General features: G+C 48.0%; 1 protein-coding gene across 4 annotated transcripts in view; it reads left to right on the forward strand.

Annotated features, from left to right (window-relative positions):
- Nucleotides 1-366: 366 nt before the first annotated feature.
- Nucleotides 367-21,385, forward strand: part of SPAG9 (sperm associated antigen 9) — a 121,362-nt gene continuing 100,343 nt past the window's right edge. For 2 of the 4 annotated variants that reach the window (XM_055129935.1, XM_055129937.1), the window contains exon 1: nt 420-737. In XM_055129935.1, the coding sequence (XP_054985910.1) occupies nt 435-737 (303 nt within the window). In that variant the 5' untranslated portion in view covers nt 420-434. Of the gene's footprint in view, nt 738-21,385 lie in introns of all 4 variants that reach the window. The other 2 variants (XM_055129938.1, XM_055129936.1) reach the window with 2 other exon arrangements.

Raw genomic sequence — 21,385 nt, forward strand, 5'->3', positions numbered from 1 at the left:
TCCCCGTCCCTCCGGGAGCCGCCCCGCGAATCCCGGCCGGCGTGGACAAGTCCTCGCCGGACCGCCATTGGCCGCCGCCTCGCCCGCGCGGCGCCCGGCGCTGACGTCACCGCCCGGCCGTCGGCGGCCGATGACGCGCCGGCCCCGCCCCCGGCCGCGCCTGGCCTCCCGCGGGGCCCCGCCCACCGGCCCGACGCGGCGCGGACCCCGCCCCGCGGGTGACGTGCGGCGCGCGCGGCCCGGCCGCTCCGGCAGTTGGTGCAGCGGCCGTGGGGTTGAGTGAGCTCAGCCCACCCCTCCCCTCCTCCGGCCCGGGCCCCCACCCCGCCGGGCCCAGCCCCAGCCCCAGCCCCAGCCGGGCCCGTCCCGCGCGGGCCCGTGCCGCCCCCCTCGGCCGGCGACACCCCGGGCCGCCCGCCCGCCCGCCCGCCACCATGGAGCTGGAGGACGGGGTGGTGTACCAGGAGGAGCCCGGCGGCTCCGGGGCCGTGATGTCGGAGCGGGTGTCCGGCCTGGCCGGCTCCATCTACCGCGAGTTCGAGCGGCTCATCGGGCGCTACGACGAGGAGGTGGTCAAGGAGCTGATGCCACTGGTGGTGGCCGTGCTGGAGAACCTGGACTCGGTGTTCGCGCAGGACCAGGAGCACCAGGTGGAGCTGGAGCTGCTGCGGGACGACAACGAGCAGCTCATCACCCAGTACGAGCGGGAGAAGGCGCTGCGCAAGCACGCCGAGGAGGTGAGGGCCGCCGGCGGGGGGCGGGGGCCGCGCCCGGGGGTCGCGCCGGGCCTCCCGGGGGCGGGGGGCCGGGTCTGTGGCCGGGGCCCGGGACCCTCTCCGCCACCCCCCTCCAAACCCCCCGCACCTCCACCGCCCGGGCTGCGAGGGGAGGTTGAGGCCGAAGCGGGGCGTCGGGCGGAGCGGCCGGGCCCCGCGGGCGCGGGGCGTGAGCGCGGAGCCGAGCGGCTGGCGTCGGGCACCGCGGGGCCGGGCCGGGCCGGGCCGGGCCGGGCCGGGGCGGGGAATCTAGGGTGTCCGCCGGAGTTTCCGACCCCCGGGAGCCCGCGCGCTGGCGGTTCAAACTTTTCCTGGGGCGGGGGCGGGGGGAGCGCGTTCCCGGCGCTTGGGTCCCGGGTCCCCGACTTCCGCCGGCCCGCGTCCCGCGCCGGGGGGCTGCCGCGGGAAGCCAGAGGTGTCCCTCTCTCGGCCAGCCCCTTCCCGGCCGGGAGGGAGGTTTGCCTGCCCCGTGCGTCCGCGCCGGGGACACCTGGTCAGCGCTGGGATGCAGGGGAGCGGGGCTCGCTACTTGCAGGGCGCGCAGCGTCTCTCCGTCGGTGCCCCGCACCGTGCCCGGCTCTAACCTTGGACAGTTCCCGTCAAACGCCCCCGGGTGCGGATGCTTGAGATCCCCCCCCCCGGGGGCGGGGTTGGGGAGCCCTCCAGCTCCCGGCTGGCTCCCAGCTCCCGTCTAAGTTTCCTTTCCAGGCTGCAGTTTCCAGGTGCCCTGGGCCGGCGCTTGACTCGCGGCAGTGACCTTGGTGCCCTCACCTGGATTCTATGAGCCTTTTGCCACGCTGGGGGTGCACCAGCTGGTGTTTTACTTCTTGAACGCACCCCAGATTTTTAACTTTCAGGGTGTGCTGGCTTTATTTTTGTGGTGCTCCTATGCAGGCAACATCTCCTCTTCCTGCCTGGTGGAGGGAAACTACATAACTAAAGAAGGAGATAAACAAATATGAAAATATTTAAAGGTGTGAGATCTGTCTTCTGACACTTCGTTTAAACCTTTTTGGGGCGGCGCGGGGGGTGGATGGTGGTGGTGTTTGGGCTACACCTGGAGGTGCTTAGGGCTTACTCCTGGTTCTGTGCTCAGGTATCACTCCTGGGAGTGTTTGGGGGACCATATGCGGTGCTGGGGATGGAACCAGGGTCCGCCACATGCAAGGCAAGCACTTTGCCCACTGTACTATCTCTCCATCCGCAAACCTTCTGTTTTTATGAAATCAAATAACGCTAAACTTGACTGTAGGGATAGCTCTTTTCTTGTGACTTTGCGGTTCATTTGGCGCAGAAATACACTGTTGGATTTGCCAGACCAAACGGACTGTTTCAAGATTCCCTCCAAGAATATAGGGAAGATGGGGTTGGAAAATGATCTGAAAGCTGGGATCACAATTTCTCCCACATCATCGCACACTTGATGGAACAGAGGCTGTCATGCTTGGGAGATGGCAGGCACATGCTCATGCGGGCCCTGGCCCTTGTGTGAACACCCATGGAGGAGACTGGGACATTAACCACTTACATGCACACAGAGCTGGCCCTGTATGACCTGTCACCTTGGAAGGAAGAAATGCTTCCTCCAGCTTCAGCTCCTGTCAGTTCATGTAAACATGGGCAAAATGCCAGTTTCACACGTGCCAAGAAAATCATCTGCCACAGGTTGTAGAATTTGAAAATAATACTGCTAGGCTCTAGATTGTATATTTCTTTACTTTTGTTTTATTTTTATTTTTTAAAATACATATATTTTTTAAATACATATTTTTTGTGGGGACACACCTATATTCAGGGGTTATTCCCGGCTCAGTGTTCAGGGGTCTGTGACTTACCCCATGCCAAGCATGTGTTCCAGTCCTTTGAGCTATCTCCCAAGCCTCAACTTTAAATTTGTTTTTTTGAGGGGGAGACACAGCAGTATTTGGCTGTGTTCCCGGCTTGATACTTGGGGGTCACTGCTGAGGGCCTGGGGTACCCTGCTGGGATACCCAACAGGGTAGTGTTGGGCATGGAACCTGTGCCTCCTGCATAAAAATCACGTGCTCTGTCTCTTTCTCTGCTCCTTACTTTTTTCCCTTTGATATACAATTGGGGGTCAGAAGAGAGTATAGCAGTTAGAGTTCATGCCTTGCATGCCTGAGCAGCATCAAATTATGGGGCTCTTGAATTTAGTCTCTGCTGGGTTGACAGTCGTTGGTGGGACTCCTGGGTCCCCTGAACACCCTGCCAAAAAAAAGGAAAAAAGGGGGACCAGAGCTCTAGTATAACGGGTAGGGCTCTTGCCTTGCATGAAGCTGACCCAGGTTCAATTCCTGGCATCCCATATGGTCCCTGAACCTGCCATATGTGATCCACGAGTACAGAGCCAAAAGTAAACCCTGAGCATCATGAGGTGTGGCGCCAAATTCTCCCCTCAACCCTGTCCCCCCCCCCCGAAAAAGATGCATATTCAGACATCTGCATGAACCGCGTTCTTATTTTGTGTTGCTGTGCTGGGGTTGAGTACTTGGTTGTAGTGCTAGGGAATCACATCTTTTGTACTTAGCTGTCAGTCTCACACATGCATGGCAGGTGTTCTACTACAGAGACATATCACTGGACCCAGCACATGAATTTTTAAAATTTGGTTCTCCAATGACTTTGTGTATCCTGTGTTTTCTCAGACATGTCTATAAATTCTTCATAGTGCAACCTCTGGGCAAGGAGTCATAACCCGAAGCACAGCGAGCTGATAAATGCTAGATGAGCCGACTCCTGGACCACAAACACAACACCTTATTATCAGTCTTGCTGTAAGAAAGATCACAGGTCAGGTTTACCCACTACTTAGAATTTTAGTTGGTCTTCGGCAGGAGGAATTCTGTGTTTGATTTTCTGGGAGTGCTATTTTTTTAGTGTGGAGATTTGAAGTCTGCTCTTTGCACTGGCACGATGTCTTAGATGTCTGTCTTACAGAGCTGAAGCACACGCTTTTCACGTGCTTCCTGCAGGATCTCCGGGTTCAGATCCCAGCACTGCATCATCCCCTGAATACTGCAGGATGTGGCCCCTGCTCCCCACGCTCTCCCCCCCTACCAGGAAAGCCCCAGGGTCTCTACGGCAACAGCAATTTGAAACTGTGTGAATTGTAAAATGTGAGCCCTTCAGTGAAAGGCCAAGAGGCCACTTAAATAGAAAAAATGTTTTCAGAAAAATGAAGTGCTGTAATCTCTTGGTTGCAGAGTTCTCAGTTAGAAACCAGAAATTCACATTTACTTTTTTTTGTGCGGTGCCAGGAATCAAACTCAGGGCCTCACACATGAAAGGCAGCTGTTTTACCGCTAAGCCACACACCCCCTGCCTGGGAATCAGAAGTTAATTTTTTTTTTCCCATACCCAGCAATACTCAGGGGTTACTCCTGGCTCGTGCTCAGGTATCACTCCTGGTGGTGCTTGGGAGACCATCCGGGATGCCAGGGACTGAACTCGGGTTGGCCACGTGCAGGGCAAATACCATATCAGCTGGACTACCTCTCTAGCCCCAGAAATTACTATTTTTTAACTTTTGAAATTAGGTTTTTTATTTACTTAATTTGTGCCACACCTAGCAATACTCAGGTGTTATGCCTGACTCTGGCTGCAGGAATTACTCCTGGAAGTACTCAGGGAACCAGATGGGATGCCAGGAGATCGAATCTGGATTGGTGGCAGGCAAGACCTGGCTCCCAGCTGCCGTTCAAGTTTCCTTTCCAGGCTGCAGTTTCCAGGTGCACTGGGCCAGCACTTGACTCTGGCCCCGTGGCAGTGACCTTGGTGCCAAGGTACTCTCACTTCAGCCCCCTGAAATTATTTTAAAATTCTCTTTTGTTTGCTTTGTTTACTTAATTTGGGGGACGTTGGCCATGCCTAGTGGTGCTGGTTTAGCGCTGGGGTCCCTCCTGCTGCACTCAGACCATGCAGTATTAGAGATCGAACCCGGGCTTCCTGCAAACAAAGCATGCACTCAGCTGGTTAAATGATCTCTTGGCCCCAGTTTCCTTTATTTGGGCACTGAGATTTACAGCAGCGTTCATGTTACCCCTGAACCCTGAGTGCCAGCCTTCGTCTGTCTTTTTGTTGTTGAGATTTTTAGGTCCCATTCAGCTGTGCTCTGGGTACAGGGATCACTCCTGGCTGTCTTGGGGACCATGTGAGGTGCCGGGGATTAAACCTGGGTCAGCCGTGTGCAAGGCAAGCACTTTACCTGCTTGTAAAGGCTCCTGCCCCTACATTAGTCTCTAGTTCCCTTGGAATCAGCAATTTAATCTTTACTACAGTACTGCTTTATTTGAAAGCCTTTCATGTTTTTCTTTGCTTTTATTTGAATTTTTGTATGTGAAGTCTGCTGTTTTACTATTTAAAAGCCATGTGAAGGAAGGCTGACTTGATGGATTTGTGGCCAGGTTCAAATCAAGAAATTTGTTGTTTAACTGTTTACCACTTTCCCTTTTGGGCTGTCTGCCCCAGCTGTATACCTTCTCGTTCTTAACCAGGTTCTGATTCCTTTTTTTCCCACGGCCCACAGTGCTTTTCCTTTGGCTCTCCATCCAGTGTAGCTCCTCATTTCCTGCTCAGCTTAAGTTGAACTTCTTCAGTGAATCCTTGTCTGATTATCTGTGGTAAACCTTGTGAATCTGTGAATAGTTAATTTGTAAATCAGTGGTTTTTAAAAACAAAAATCTTGGGTAGAAAATGATCTGGAGAGAGAGGTTGCTCTGCTTTGGTTTGTGCAAGTTCTATTTTAGAGTAGTAATGATTTGCTTAATTTAAAAGCTAAAGAGAGTTTCCCTGACAAGTAAACCAGTGAAAAGAACTCTTTTTCCTGGGGGCTAGAGAGATTGTATGCCACGTCTAGGGTGCTCACCTTGCTCGTGCCTGACCCAGGTTCAGTCCCTGGCTCCCTGTATGATTCCCCCACCCTCATCAGGAGTGAGCCCTGAGTACTTGCGCTTCTTAGTATGGTTCAGAAACCAAAAATTGAAATCAAGCAAAAGAAATTGTTTTCTTAGGGATTGAATTCCAAAAGATTCTGTGGGCCTATCATAGAATGATAACAGCACCACTGTTATGCAGAGTTGATGTTATACAGAGTTGATATAGCATCACTGGTGGAAGGCAGTTTTGCACAGAAAAGTGAGGCATGCTTTCTGTTCCCTCTCTCCTCCCTCCCGCCTCGTGTGATAGAAGCATACATGCAGAGAAGGGTTGGCGCGTCTCTGCTGCAAAGGTGCTGTTACAAGGCTTTGTGGCTGCTGCTTATTTGTGCTTAAACAAACTGAGGTGTTTAAGTGCAGGAGTGCTACCGAGAATTTTCATAGCAACTTCCCCAAGAAAGCAACACTTCAAGCTGTAACAAATTATTGTTTTATTTAAGTCTTTTATCAAGATGGGCCTTTTTGTTTGTTAGTTTTGGGGGCACAGTATGTGATGCTCTGGGGTTATTTTTTTTTAAATTTTATTAGTGAATCACCATGAGATACAGTTACAAACTTATGAACTTTCATGTTTGCATTTTGTTTACATCCCTCCACCAGTGCCCATTCTCTGGGGTTATTCTTGATTCTGCACTCAGGAATTACTCCTGGCAGTGCTCAGGGGACCATCTGGGGATTGAACAGGGTTGGCTGTGTGCAATGGAAGTGTCCTACCTACTGAACAAGTGCTCTGACACCTTTAATCAAGTTGTTTTCTTTGAATGTATACGAACATAGGAGGAGGGGTAAGACCCTTGGACTGAAAAATAGGCAGTGGTATTTATTTTTGCTTTGGGCAGGGGTGGGGTAGGGGGAGCAGCCATAACTGTCTGGGCTTGGGAGCAAGACAAGGGTACTACCTGCTGTACTCTTGTTCAGGCCCAGGCATTGATACTTCGTGGGTGTGTTTTTTTTTTTAAACTAATGTTCTGTTTTCTCATTCACTCATAAAAAGGCTCTAATCAACACTTCAGGACCTGATCTGTTGGCAAAACAATTTTCAGTGACAGTTCATCTCTAATGTGACAGGAGTGAAGAGAAAGTTTGCATTCTAATCATCAAAATTTGTTGTTGGTGGCTATGTTAAGAACGTAAATTGAAAAAAAGCAGCTTAGTGGGCTGGTGTATGTGCGTTCATGTTGGATTCTAGAGTTTAGTTCCTGGTGCTGCATGGTGGACAGGCGTTGCCAATAGCCAACTCCAGTGCTGAACCAGGAGTTACCCCTGAGCACCACCCGGTGTGACCCCAAAGCACAACAAACAGAGAGGAGAAATTCCACTTTGCTTCAACACTAAGATGTGTGTACCCCGGTCCACCTGCCCTTAGGATAGCTGTTACTGAAGTCAGGTGCTGGGATCTATTCCTGACTCACTGCTTCGGGGAGGGGGAGTGTCACTGCATGTGTATGTGGTGGGGGGGGGGACACATCATGCAGTGCAGGTTCTGGAACCAGGGCTCCAGAATCCAAAGTTTTTGAGTCCAGCAAGAACTGGACCCGCTCCACCCACTGGGCTAATGCCCAGGCTCTTGTGACTGGTGATTGGTTAATCATTGTTTGGTTTGCTTTCTTCACTGTCACTGTCACCCTGTTGCTCATCGATTTGTTTGAGCGGACACCAGTAACGTCTCTCATTGTCAGACTTATTGTTACTGTTTTTGGCATATTGGATACGCCACGGGTAGCTTGCCAGGCTCTGCTGTGCGGGCGCAATATTGCTTTCTTACCTTCAGAAATTTCTGAACATGTGTGTAAGTGAAGTACTATTGTCTTTTTTGTTTTCTTGCTGGTGTGGGGGCCAGAGCTGCTGGTGCTCAGGGAGTAGCTGTGCTGACGTCCTCACACATGCAAGACAAGTGCTCTGCGCTGTGCCACACACCAGCCCGTCTTTAGAAAGTGATGCTGTGGGGCTGGAGTGATAGCACAGCGGGTAGGGCGTTTGCCTTGCACGCGGCCGACCCGGGTTCGAATCCCAGCATCCCATATGGTCCCCTGAGCACCGCCAGGAGTAATTCCTGAGTGTAGAACCAGGAGTAACCCCTGTGCATCGCCGTGTGTGACCCAAAAAGAAAAAAAAAAAAGTGATGCTGAAGTGTTTTCTTCTCTCCCCTTCCCTTGATGACTGTTTCAGTTATGTGCTGCCAAGGATCACAACTGTAGAGCCACGGTGGCTAGTGGCACGTTTATTGGGGCTGTGCCGGGTTTGGCTGAAGGCAAGTGCTCCGTCACTGAGCCACATTCCTGGGTCTCCGAAAGTGACATTTCACTGTGTGTAAATATACATGTAAACTTCCTTGGCTCAGTTTGGTTTTGGGTCACACCAGGCAGTGCTCCAGGCTTACTACTGGCTCTATGCGGGTGGACCAGGTGGGATTCTGGGGATCGAACCAGGCTTGTCCTCATGCTCAGCAAGTGGCTTAACCCTGTGCTCTCTCTCCATTCCCTAAAACATGTTTTTATTTGTTCCCCCCCAAAAAAAAAAAAAAACACATGCACAAAATTAATTTTGAGAGCTATGAAGTTGATTAAAATTGGTTAACATAGTTTTAAAATGATAGCATATGCGATATCATGGGTTATTTGCCCTCCTTTGAAACTTTGAAATATAGAAAATGAGAAACTGGTTTTTCATTCAGTGTTTTTCTTGTGCTTTTACAGACCTAGAAAAAGACTGTCCAGAATGTCTTGTTTCTTGTTGCCTACTTGCTTGATCTGGTTTATGGAGAAGGATATTTTTTTCCTTGTAATCTGATATTATATGGAAAAGTTCAAGATTGAAATTTTTGTCATTCTAGACTCTATTGCCCTTTATTCTTTTTCTTTTCTTCTCTTTTTCTTCCCTTTTTTAAGGGGTTTTGTTTGTGTGGGGGCCACACCCGGCGATGCTTAGGGGTTACTCCTGGTGGTGCTCAGGGGACCAGACAGGATGCTGGGATCAAACCAGAGTCAGCCGCATGTGAAGCAAATGCTCTACCCGCTGTAGTATTGCTTTGGCCCCCATCATTGCCCTTTAAAACATTTCTTCTTCCTCCTCCTCTTCCACCTCCTCCTCTTAGGCCACACCTAGTGGTTCTTCGGGCTTACTCCTAGCTCTGTGCTCAGGGATTACTTTAGGCGGGTTTGGGGGACCATTTGGGGAGCCAGGGATTGAACTCTGGTTAGGCACATACAAAACAAGTACTGTTGTATCCCTCAGCCCTAAATGATATTTTCATTTGCTCCTTTTTCTTGGCGGGGGTGGGGGTGTTTGGGCCATACCCAGCATTGTTCAGGCTTGACCCCCTGGAGGTGCTGGGGTGACCATTTGTGGTGCTGTGTTTCAAACTGGGCAGGTCACTCTCGAGTCCTCACCTCCCATCCTCTTTTTCTCTGGCCCCATATGCTTTTCTGAGGTTACTTTTTAAGGTTTGGGAGGACACTCAATGACCTTTGATTTTTATTTAATCCTTCTCTGTCTTTCCTGTTAGAAAGGTAAGCAGATGAATGGATGACCAGAAAAACACAAGTGCTTTTGAGCTGTGCATTATCCTAGGTTCTGGGAATGTAGCCACAAGCAAAACAGACAAGGAAGGTAGCTTTCGTGGAGTTAATATTATAATAAAGAACAAACAAGCCAATTAATTACAGATCATGATAGATGCCAGACTGGAAATAAAAGAGGTGGTGTGATAAAGAGTAAAGAGGCAAGTACTTAAATAGAACAAACAAGTTTATAAAAGGTTAAGTTGTCCTGCAGGAAATAATCCATCTCACAAGAGTAATTATTCAGTTCTAACACTTTAGACATGTCTAGTCAGTTTCTCCTCTCATTAAAAAGTCAGAAAAGTGAGCAGCTCTCATGAGTGCTCTTCTCTTCTTCCTCCTCTTGTCCCAAGTAGTGGGGGGGGGGGGGCCGGGCGCCACTCTCAGAAGGACTCAGTCAGCCAGACTGGATGGCTCACCCCCAGGGCCCTCGGGTGTGACACAGCTCAGGAGCTGGGGAACAACCAGCAGGCAGCCCAGGCCGGACATGGGGGCCCCAGGGGCCACATCTGACATGCTCGGGGCTTCCGGTGCTACATCACTGTGCTTGGGGGACCAGGGGGAGCGAACCAGGGTCCCCTCATGAAATCATGCGCCCCCAACCCCTGTGCTGTCTTCAGCCCCACCTTCTTCTTCTTATCCTTTAAGCCTTCTCATCCTTTTTAGCAACATTTGACATACTCATTCCTTTAAGAAACATGATTTTGGGGGGCTTGACTGCTTTGAAGTCTCTTGGTTTTCTTCTTGTTTGACCACTCTGAATTCCTCCTGTTCACTTAAAAAAAATTTTTTTTTTCATTGAATCACTGTGAGCTAGACCATTACAAAGCTGTTTGTGATTGGATTTCAGTCATTCAGTCATATTCCAACACCTATCCCTCCACCAGTGTATTTCCCAGCACAGTGACCTCCCTCCCTCCCTCCCTCCATCTTTTCCTTCCCTCCTTTTGGGCATTGTGGTTTGCAATATTGATATTAAAAGGTTTCCTCCTGTTCACTTTTGCTTCAGTATTCCTTGGAATGCATTCTAAGATCCTTGTTTTGTTTTGGGGGCATATTGACAGTGCTCAGGGATTACTCCTCGATCTGTGCTCAGGGATTACTTCTTGATCTGTGCTCAGGGATTATTCCTCGATCTATGCTCAGGGATTACTCCTCGATCTGTGCTCAGGGATTACTCCTCGATCTGTGCTAAAGGATTATTCCTAGATCTGTGCTTGGGGCCTACTCCTAGATCTATACTCATGTATTACTCCCAGTTCTGTGCTCAGGGCTCACTCCTAGCTCTGTGCTCAGAGATCCCTCCTGGCATTGCTCAGGGAACCGTGTGGGGGTAGAATGTAGCTTGGCTGCCTCCAAGGCCGCTGTACTATTGCTCCAGCGCCCCTCACCAGTTCTTACTCTACATCCTGCCTGCCTGACTGTAATATCCACTGCCATGGGTTACCATTATTTTTATCTATATAAAAAATTGCTCCTTCGAGGTGACTGGTGGCCAAGGGTATAGTTCATTTTAGGATCATGTCATAACAATTAAATTATTGCTTTGGAGTTTGGGCCGTGGTTGGTTTGCTGGGTAGGGTAGGGTCTCTTCCTGGTCCTTGTGCTAGGGGGTCTCGTGCTGTGCAGGGTACCATGCATGCTGAGGATATGACCCGGCCTCCGGCATGCCAGGCTTCTGCCCTTTGAGTCCTCGAGCCCTCTCTCCAGCTCGGTTTTCAACTTTTTTTTTTCTCTCTTGCAGGGGGCTAGGGTGCACAGTCTTCTGTGTTTGCCCCTGGCTCTGCACTCAGGAATCACTCCGGGCAGGGCTTGGTGGACATACGGGTGCCGGGGATTGAACCTGGTCAGGCACAGCAAGTCATCGTCTTACACTGTATTCTTCTCAGACCTGGAGTCTGTTTTCTCTTTTTTCCTTTTTTTTTTTTTTTTTTAGCTTTTTGGGTCACACCTGGCACTGCACAGGGGTTACTCCTGACTTTGCACTCAGAAATTACTACTGCCAGTGCTCAGGGGACCATATAGGACGCAGGGAATCGAACCCAGGTCGGCTGCGTGCAAGGCAAGTGCCCTACCCGCTGTGCTATCGCTCCAGCTCCTGGAGTCTGTTTTCTTCCTAATCAGCTTCACTGCTCTTCCACAGACTCCTTCTTGATCCCAATCCCTTAGAGCCGGAGTTTTGTATCATCCACATGTTTACAGACTCTGGCACAGGTGAAGGAACCCACTGTGTATTTCTAAAGAAATGAATGGACAGCTGAAACTTCCCCGGGATTGATTTTTCTGTTTTCTGTGTTGCCAGCCTATCGCCGGCCCATCACACTCTACCCAGATCTTTCTGAAGGGAAGTCTCTCAGGTCATTCCATACCTAGCAGCCTTTCTGGCACTTTTCAAAGTTCTTGAAATGACTTATGTTTCTTACACAGGTCCTAGTCTGGCCTCCCCTTTTCTTGCAGGCTCATCTTCTGTTTGAGCCACATTATGTGCTGTGTTGGTTGGTTTTATTTTGTTTGGGGCTACATCTGGCTGTGCTCAGGGCTTACTCTTGGCTCTGTACTTGGGGATCACTCCTGTGGGCTGAAGGACCATATGGGGTACAGGGATTGAACCCGGGTCAGCCTCGTGCAGGGCAAACACCCTGCCTACTGTACTATTGTTCTGGCCCCCATATGTTATGCTTTGAGGTTGTTTTTTACAAAAAGTCAGAAAGTTTTCTCCAGACTACATTTTTTGAGGCAAAACAGTTTCATTTGGGAAATAAGAGAAAGAGAGAGACAAATTCTGGAGGGTACATGGGCTTCTCCCTCAGGCCTTTATTTATTTTTTTTTTAAAAAAAGAAAAGCTGCCTATTTATCACTTTCTGGTTAACATTATTTGTATTTCAGGGTTCATGTATGGATTGCCATTTATGAATATTTAAGTAAAATTGTGTCTATTGGATTTTCCCTAAGCATACTGCTCTCGCTCGCTCTCTCTCAGCATTTTTTTTTAGGGGGCCATACCAGCAGTGCTCAGTGCTTAAAGTATTTCCCTTCTTAAAGCACTTTTATTTTTTTCTTTTTGGGTCACACCTGGCAATGCACAGGGGTTACTCCTGGCTCTGCACTCAGGAATTACCCCTGGCTGTGCTCAGGGGACCATATGGGATGCTGGGATTTGAACCCGGGTCGGCCGCGTGCAAGGCAAACGCCCTACCTGCTGTGCTATCTCTCCAGCCCTTTGAAGCACTTCTTGATTTAACTCCCCCCACTAAACTCGTGTGGGATGCTGAAGGAATTATTGAAGATAATAGATATTTTTTTGTTTGGTTGGATGACTAGGTATTGTCAGAGATCAAATAGCTAACTAAAATTCTGTCTCTCTTTCTTTGGGGGGATGGGCAGTGCTCAGAGCTTCTGACTGCTCAGGAATCACTCCTAGCAGTGCCTAGAAGGCCATACGGCTCTGGGGATTGCACTGTGGCCAGCCACATGCAAAGCAAGTGCTTTAACCCTTGTACTTTTGTACTGTCTCTCCACCCCCATAACGGAAGTTCACTCTAGTGTATTCAAGTTATTATTCTGACTGTTGTTCCTAAGTTATGCTAAAACTTCCAAAAATTTTTCAGTAAGTTCTTTGAATTTGCATATGCAGAACAATCATGGCTTCTCCTGAGTATAATTTTTTCAGATGCTTATTTTGTTTCATTTTTGGGCTACACTTGGTGCTACACAGAGGCTACTCCCAACTCTTGAGATTGGGGGAGTCACTCCTGGCATTATTCGGGGGACTATGAGATTGGAGTTGAACCTGGGCCTCCAGCATGTAAAGCACGTGTGCCCGCCTTTTGTTCTGTCTCCCCATACCCCAGTTATTTCAAATACCTTATGCTTAGTAAATATTCTAGAAATATTCATGTACTAAAAAAAAAATTGAAGAGATTTCTGGACTACTGTCAGAAGTATTTGAAGGGTTACTTCTTCATTTTCTTTATTTGTGAGGGGAGGTTGCACCCAGCAGTGCTCAGGAGTTACTCCTGGTTGCTCATATGGGATGCTGGGGATCAAACCTATGTTGGCTGCATGCAGGGCAGTTGCCCTACCCTCTGTGCTATCTCTCCGACCCTCTACATCTTCATTTTCAAAGAGTGGGCTAGATGGTCATTTGAGGGGAGGACACACCCAGCAATGCTCAGGGCTTTCTCCTGGCTCTGTGCTCAGGGACCACTCCAAAAGGTGCTCAGGGGATCATATGGGGGATTGAACTTTGGTCAGCTGTGTGCAAGGCAGGTTCTTTAACTGTTGCCCTATTTTTCTGCCTCCTATGTGTTCTTCAAAGTTCTGTTAACATTATGATTCTCTGATTGTATTATGCAATAGTAGTGGATTTATATTGTTTTAATTCTCTTTAGCCACATGTTTCTGAATTACTGCTTGAGAAATACATTGGCTTGTTTGAATAGTTTTTCCATGCAAATGCAAGTTAAGTACTGAAATGTAATTCTGTTTGCTTGCAATCTTTTGCCAGGCCTTTCTAATTAGAATACAGCTGTAGTACTCCACAGTAGCGGAGTGGTTAGTGAGACAATTTCTCTTGATGATCACACTCATTGTGAGGAATAAAACGACATGCATTTTCTGGACATTGAGATCTGTATTGCTTAGAGTTTTCTCCGTGGATATTGTGCTATAAATTACATTTCTATTTTTTGTTTTGTGGGGGGGGGGTCAGACCTTGCAGTGCTCAGGAGCCCGTCGGCTTGTTGCTTGGGAGGCCACTCGTGGTAGTGCTCAGGGGAGCATCTGCAGAGCTGAGGGTGGAAGCAGGTGCGCGCACTCTCCCTGTTGAGCTATGTCTGGCCACGGTGCTGCTGCACCTTCGGGTGGGGTGTAGACGGGTATCAGACGGGCCGGTGCCAGGGCTTGCATGGTCTGCTGCGGTGTTGAGGTTCCCCCATGCAGAGCTGTCGGGACCACACTTGGCTCGTGTGTAGGACCTGGGGGTGGGAGTCAGGGTGTCGAGTTTACAGGACAGGCACTTGGCACTGCTGAGCCGCCCCGGTGGCTTCTTGGCCGATGCTTTGTCAGGTGATCCAGTGAGGTTCAGAGTTTAGGGTTTTCGATTTAAAATAAGATACTTTTCAAACACATTTTTAAGAGATGGATGGCTTTTATTTAACATCTGGAAATATTTTCTTTTGCCAAGGCAGAAGGCTAATTTATCATTCAAGTTTAATAAAATCAAAATTATTCCTTTATTTCCCTCCTCCCCCCAAAGTATTCCTTTAAAAAAAAAAGTGATATCTGTACACCCGAGAATTGTAGTTCTGTGTGAAAAGCTAAAAATAATGAACTTTGCTTGTTAGGATAGTCTGGGAAGGTCGCTGGGTTATAACATTTCATTTGTGACATGAAGGATAAGGAGGAGCCAGACCATCAGCCAAGGGTATGTTTCAGGCAAAGAAAGTGAGACTGTAAAGTAGCTAACAGTTTAAAAATAGGAATCAGCCTGTCTAGAAGAATGAAAAGGGATGCGATAGGGTTGGCATGTAGAGAGTCGGGGCTGAAGCCTGAGATTTTAGTAGGAAGATAGCTGTTGATAAAAGGTGTGTGCGTGTGTGTGTGTGTGTGTGTGTGTGTGTGTGTGTATGTGTGTGTGTGTTGGGGGTTTATTAGTGTATGTTTAATACACTCAAAATATTTATGGAGGGATGAAGGAATGCAGATGAACAGGAGTCACAGTATACTGGAAAGTGTTAAATTCAGGTGATAGCTTCTGTCATTCTCTTTACATTTATGCATCCTTGAAAATTCCCTTAATGAGGGAGAGCTCAGGGGCTTGAAGCACATGCTAAGCATGTGGGGGAGGCGCCGTGAGCAAACTGTTATTTATTCACGTGTGGCACTTGGGGTTGGGAAGTGGCTGGCTTGCTTGTTTTGCATGCAGGAGACCTGGGTTCAGTTCCCGGCACTGCGTGAGCACTGTCCTGGTGATCTCTTGAGCGTGAGCTGGGAGTAGTCTCTGAACATCGTCGGGTGAGCCCCCAAACAAAGCAAATAGATGTGTGGTCCTTGCTTGGCCATAATTCTGTAACCAACTAATGGTTTTGTAGCCTTTATGTGCTTGCTTCCCTGTTTATAGATAAAATACGCGCTCTTTGTACAAAGAGAAGCAACAGAGAGACAGTACAGCAGGTAGGGCGTTTGCCTTGCGTGCCGCTGACCTGGGTTTGATTCCCAACATCCCGTATGGTTCCCTCACACACTACCAGGAGTAATATGAGTACAGATCCAGAAGTAACCCCTGAGCATTGCTGAGTGTGTCCTCCCCCCAAACAAAACAAAACAAAACAAAAAACTGGGGTGGGAAAAAAAACAGGGTGCTATAGAAATAGTTTTTGAATGCTGCCTGGGAGAAAATTCACTGTTAACTGCTTAATATACATTCTTACAGTTTCCTTTATTTATTTAGTTGGCTTTTTGGTTCACACCCAGCAATGCTCAAGCGTTACTCCTGGCTCTGCACTCAGGAATTACTCCTGGGGGTGCTCGAGGGACCATATGGGTGCTGGGTATGGAAGCCGGGTTGGTTGCGTGCAAGGCCAACGCCCTACCTGCTGTGCTATCACTCTGGCCCCTCTTGCAGTTTCCTTGATCGTGGTGAGTATATACATGCACATGTGTTTGGTCTGATCTGGGACCAAACTGAGGACCACAAACAAGCAAGACATATGCTGACTGCTGCACCGCGTCCCTGACCCTGTGTTACTGGTTTTGTTTGTTTTTGTTGGGTCTCCCCATGCTTGGAGAACGCTGCATCGCGGGGACTGGAGCTTGGGGCCTGAGCCTGTGACTCCAGCATGTAAACCCTGCGGTCCAGCCCTTTGAGCTGTCTCCCTGGCCAGTTAATCTATTTTAAATTAATGAGATCATGATGTACGTAGTATGTTGTAATTTGCTTTTATTTTTAACTCAAGTCTTGGGACATTTTCATTGTTCTACTGAGCATTTTAGATTATAATAACTATAGGCAGTTGATAGTTAGAAATTGGTTTGAGGCTCCAGGGGTAATTGGAAATCAGGACCCATTCTGGGGTTCACTGCCCTTTCTGATTTCACATTACCTGCAACTACCTAGAGAGCAAAAACAGTTTCATCTTTTGTTTTGTTAGTTATTTGGGCCACAGTGGTAAGTTGGGTGTGTGGGGGGGTGGGGCGGGGGGGCAGGGGAGTTATTATTTGCACTGTGCTAAGGAGCCACTTCTTCTAGCAATTCTTAGGGGACCTGATGGAGGGATGACACTGGGGCTTCCCATATCCAAAGCATGTGCTCAGCCTGAACTCTGGCCCTTAGAGCAGTAATTTTTAAACCTTCCTATTCCTATCTTATAGATATGTTGTACTAGCTGGAGGAAGTGCTGCTAGGCTGGGCCTGTGTATTTGAAATCAGTATCCCCAAGGTACTTGTAATTATAACTGCTTTAATCTCCTCTCAACTCCAAGATGGAAAACGACTCTTTTTTGTTTGTTTCATTTTTGGTTTTGTTTCTGGACCATACCCGGTGGTGCTCAGGGGCTATTCCTGACTCTGCACTCAGGAATCATTCCTGGTGGGCTCGGGGGACCATATGGGATGCTGGCTGGGGATCCAACCTGGGTCAGCCACATGCAAGGTGTAGCGACTTACTTGATGTACTGTCTCTCTGACTAAAATTTTTTTTTTTTGACTTTTTGGATTACACCTGACATTGCTCAGGGATTACTCCTGGCTCTGCACTCAGGAATTACTCCTGGCGGTGCTTGGGGGGGGGCGAGACTGTGGAGGATGCTGGGGATTGAGATTGAACCTGGGTTGGCCGCATGCAAGGCAAATGCCCTACCCACTCTACTATTGCTCTGGCCCCTGAAAAGCCATTTCTTTTTTTTTTTTTTGCTTTTTGGGTCACACCTGGCGATGCACAGGGGTTACTCCTGGCTCTGCACTCAGGAATTACTCCTGGCGGTGCTCAGGGCACCATATGTGATGCTGGGAATCGAACCTGGGTTGGCCGTGTGCAAGGCAAATGCCCTACCCACTGTGCTATTGCTCCAGCCCTGAAAAGCCATTTCTTAATAGGGACACATATGTACAGTTAATAGAAATACAGCCTTTCTTTGTTCCATATATATATATATATGGAATATATATTAATATATAAAATATATAATACATATATATTTTATTCACTGTATATATGGTGGATAAAATAATAGAAGAGAATAATGTAAAAAAAATCACTCTACCCATCATCTAGGGTAAAATATTAACCGTTTATTCCACTTAAAAGTTACAGAACATTAAAATTAAAAGTTATCTTCGGAGAAAGACAGGGTTATTGGCAGAACGAAAGTGACTGTGAATTTGGGTTAATATGTGTTTTGTTTGTTGCCAGGGCTTGGTGGGGAAAAGGTAGGAGTTGGGAGTTAGTGTGGTTTTGTTTTGGTGCCAAGGATTGAACTCCAGGCCTCATGTATTCGTGTATTCAAATCATACACTCTACCAATGACCTGTTTTCCCAACTCCTGTTTCATATATATTTGAGACATGTATTAGATAACATGTATCTGTTAACTGTAAACTGTGTTGCTTTGGAATATTAAAAATAAAATTTTTCTCCACAAAACGCAGTTGCCTTTCTCGTGTATTTGCTATCTTCTGTTTCTTCATTGCTTTTTAGATATGTTTGTTATGACGCATGTATTCTTTTGTTTTAATTGCTCAACGTGCCATTATGTTAAATATACCACTATCCATTTCCTATTGGTGTATGGTTTATTTCCTATATTAGTACGTATGTACCATAAACATCACTTCACTAACATCCAGGTTATATATGACTTCAGAAATAAGACAACAGATTTTATTTGAAAACTTTGTTTTTTGGGCTACACCTGATGGTACTTGGACTACTTCTGGCTCAGTGCTCAGATAGCCATGTGGTGTCAGGGATTGAACCAGGGTCTCCCACATGCAGCACTCTTTAAGCTCTTTCCTGGTCCCTGATGTATTTGAAAATTTAACAAACAAGGATTGTGATTTACATTTCCTTTAGTAGTGTATAAGGCATATTTCCTTGTGTCTTGGCCAGTACTTGGCACCGTCAGCTTTTTGGTTTCCCTTCCCAATCTGATGTGAACCGATCTATTGTTTTAATTTGCTTTCCTCATATAACTTGGATGACTGGAATATTTTCTTTTTTCTTCAATTTTGTTTGTTTGATTGTTTTTTGGGCCAAACCCAGCAATACACTGCCCTGGCCCTGGAATATTTTCTTGAATACTTTCTGAGGATTCTTTTTCTGTAAACTGCTTGTTTTTATTGCATTATTTTCACTACACAATCTGCAACTGGATAGTTCTAAATTCAGCTTCACAAGGTTTTAATAGTATCCTATATATGACCATCAGTGTCTGCTAAAACTATTGTATGAAAGGGACTCGGAAATTTGTTGTTTAAAAGAAACCTAGGGGTTGGAGAAATAGCAGAGGGGTTAAAGTATTTGCCATGTGTGCCGCCTATCCCAGTTTGATGCCTCGCGCTGCAAAGCACCTCCAAGAGTGATGTCCAAGCACAGAGCCAGGAGTAGCCCCTGAGCACTGCCAGGTGTGGCCCAAACCTTGCCAAAAAATTAAAGGGTGGCAGAGAGATAGAACAGCAAGGAGGGGCACTTGTCTTGCACTTGGCCTCCCTGGCGTTCAATCCTGGTATCCCATGTGGTCCCTGGAGCCCTTCTAAGAATAAGCCCTGAGCACTACCTGGTGTGCGCCACCCCCCCAAGCCCCCAAATAAATAAGAGGGACTGGAGACATAGCACAGTGGATAAGGTGCTTGCCTTACACCCAACCAACCCAAGTTGGATCCGTGGCACACCATGTGGCCCCCTGAACCTGCCAGGAGTAAGCCCTGAGCACACCCCTCTCCACACCTTAAATCACTGTCACTGTCATCCCGTTGCTCATCGATTTGCTCGAGCGGGCACCAGTAACGTCTCCATTGTGAGACCTGTTGTTACTGTTGGTTTTTTTTTTTTTTTTGGCATATTGAATACGCCACGGGTAGCTTGCCAGGCTCTGCCGTGCGGGCGAGATACTCTTGGTAGCTTGCCGGGCTCTCCGAGAGGGGCGGAGGAATCAAACCCAGGTTGGCCACGTGTAAGGCAAATGCCCTACCTGCTGTGCTATCGCTCCAGCCCACACCTTAAATAAATAAAAGAATCCTAACAACCAGGGAGGTAGTCCAGAAGGAGCAGAGTGTTTGCTTTGTGTCAGGGCCCCAGGAGCCCAGGGTTGCTCCTTGGCACCTCATGGTTCCTTGAGCATTGCTAGGAGTGGCCCCCACAAATTGGTGAGAGGGTCGATGGGCTGGAGAGAGCTCAAGGGCCTGAAACACAGGCTTTCCATGGAGGAGTGCTCGGTTTGATCCCCAGCAATACTTGTTCCCCTGAGCACCAAGTGGGAACAGCCCCTGAGCACTGCTGGAAGTAGCCCCCAAAGCCAAACACCCTCCAAAAATATGGAAAACAAACCCAGAAAGACAGGGTAAATTCTTTACTTCAACAAACTCTTCCTTGTTCTTTTTCTGTCCTCACCCTCTCTGTTTGAAAATAGCATCCTGTTTTGGTTTCATGGATGCAATGATTTGTCTTTGGTCTCTGAGTATATTAATTACAGTTTTCATTTGTTCCCTGCTTTGTCTGTTTCTTCAGAGTCACCCCCCCCACCTTTTTATGTATTTATTTTTTTCTGATAGTTTTGGCTTCTCTCTTTCAGGTTGGAGCTTCAAGTGCTTGATAACCTTTAATTATCCCTTTATGTTTTAAGAGGACCAGAATCTTTGTGTGCCTGCATGCAGTTTGTTGCCTATTTCAGCATCCTGTGCTCTTTTCTCAGGGATGTTGGGTTTTTCCAAAGAAAGATCATCTCTGTGGGAGAGAGTGGAGTGCAGATACATTATTACGGGAGTCTTAGTGAGGGCAGGAGTGGAAGCAGGCTGTCTGTACCTACTGTTTGGTGTTTGTTTTTTGTTTTTGTTTTTGTATTTTTTGCTTTTTGGGTCACACCCGGTGATGCACAGGGCTTATTCCTGGCTCTGCACACAGGAATCACCCCTGGCGGTGCTCGGAGGACCATGTGGGATGCCGGGAATCGAACCCGGGTCGGCCACATGCAAGACAAATGCCCTCCCCGCTGTGCTATCACTCCAGCCCTGTGTATGGTTTTTGGTTTATAAATTTTAGTTTCTCTTTTTATTTGGCATCTGGCTGTGCCTGCTAATCCACTTCTCTAGAATCTTTCTTGTTGCGTTTATTCAGAAGGCAAACTCCTTACTTGGAGGTTGGAGGGAGAGGAGGACCATCCTCCTGCTCTGCGTTGGTGCTGGGGAATCGGACATATCAGCCAGTGCTCTTGTTATTATATTGTTTTTGTTTGGGGAGGCTACACCTGTCAGTGCTCAGAGGCTACTCCCAGCTCTGTGCTTGGGGCTTAGTTGGAGTATTGCCAGGGATTCAACACAGGCCTCCTGGGGGCTGGAGTGATAGTGCCGTGGGTAGGGTGTTTGCCTTGCACGTGGCCAACCCGGGTTCGATCCCCGGCATCTCATATGGTCCCTGAAGCACTACCAGGAGTGATTCCTGAGTGCAGAGCTAAGACTAATACCTGAGCATTGCCAGCTGGGACACTAAAAGCCAAAAAAACTCACCCCAAAACCCAGAGCCCTCAGGCATGCAAAGCACACACCAGCCATAGAGTACCTTTAGACTTTGCTCGACACCACCCCACCCTCACATCCATGCTCTAATTGCATGTTCCCATAATATGGAGCAATCATCATTTGCTGGTTCACTGTCTGTTGACGGATATTTAAATTATTTTCTAGTTTTGAACTTTTTTTTTCCTAATAGCCTTTTGTTTTATTTGTTTGATTTGGTTTATGGGTCTTCTCCAGTGATGCTCAGGGATTACCCTGGCTCTGCACTCAGGGATCACTCCTGGAGGGCTCAGGGGATTATAAGGGGTGGAACTTGGGTCAGCCTTGTGCAAGGCAAGCACCCTACCCACAGTATTATCTCTCTG

Source organism: Sorex araneus, chromosome 3 (assembly GCF_027595985.1).
Source record: "Sorex araneus isolate mSorAra2 chromosome 3, mSorAra2.pri, whole genome shotgun sequence".
Classification (NCBI taxonomy): Eukaryota; Metazoa; Chordata; class Mammalia; order Eulipotyphla; family Soricidae; genus Sorex; species Sorex araneus.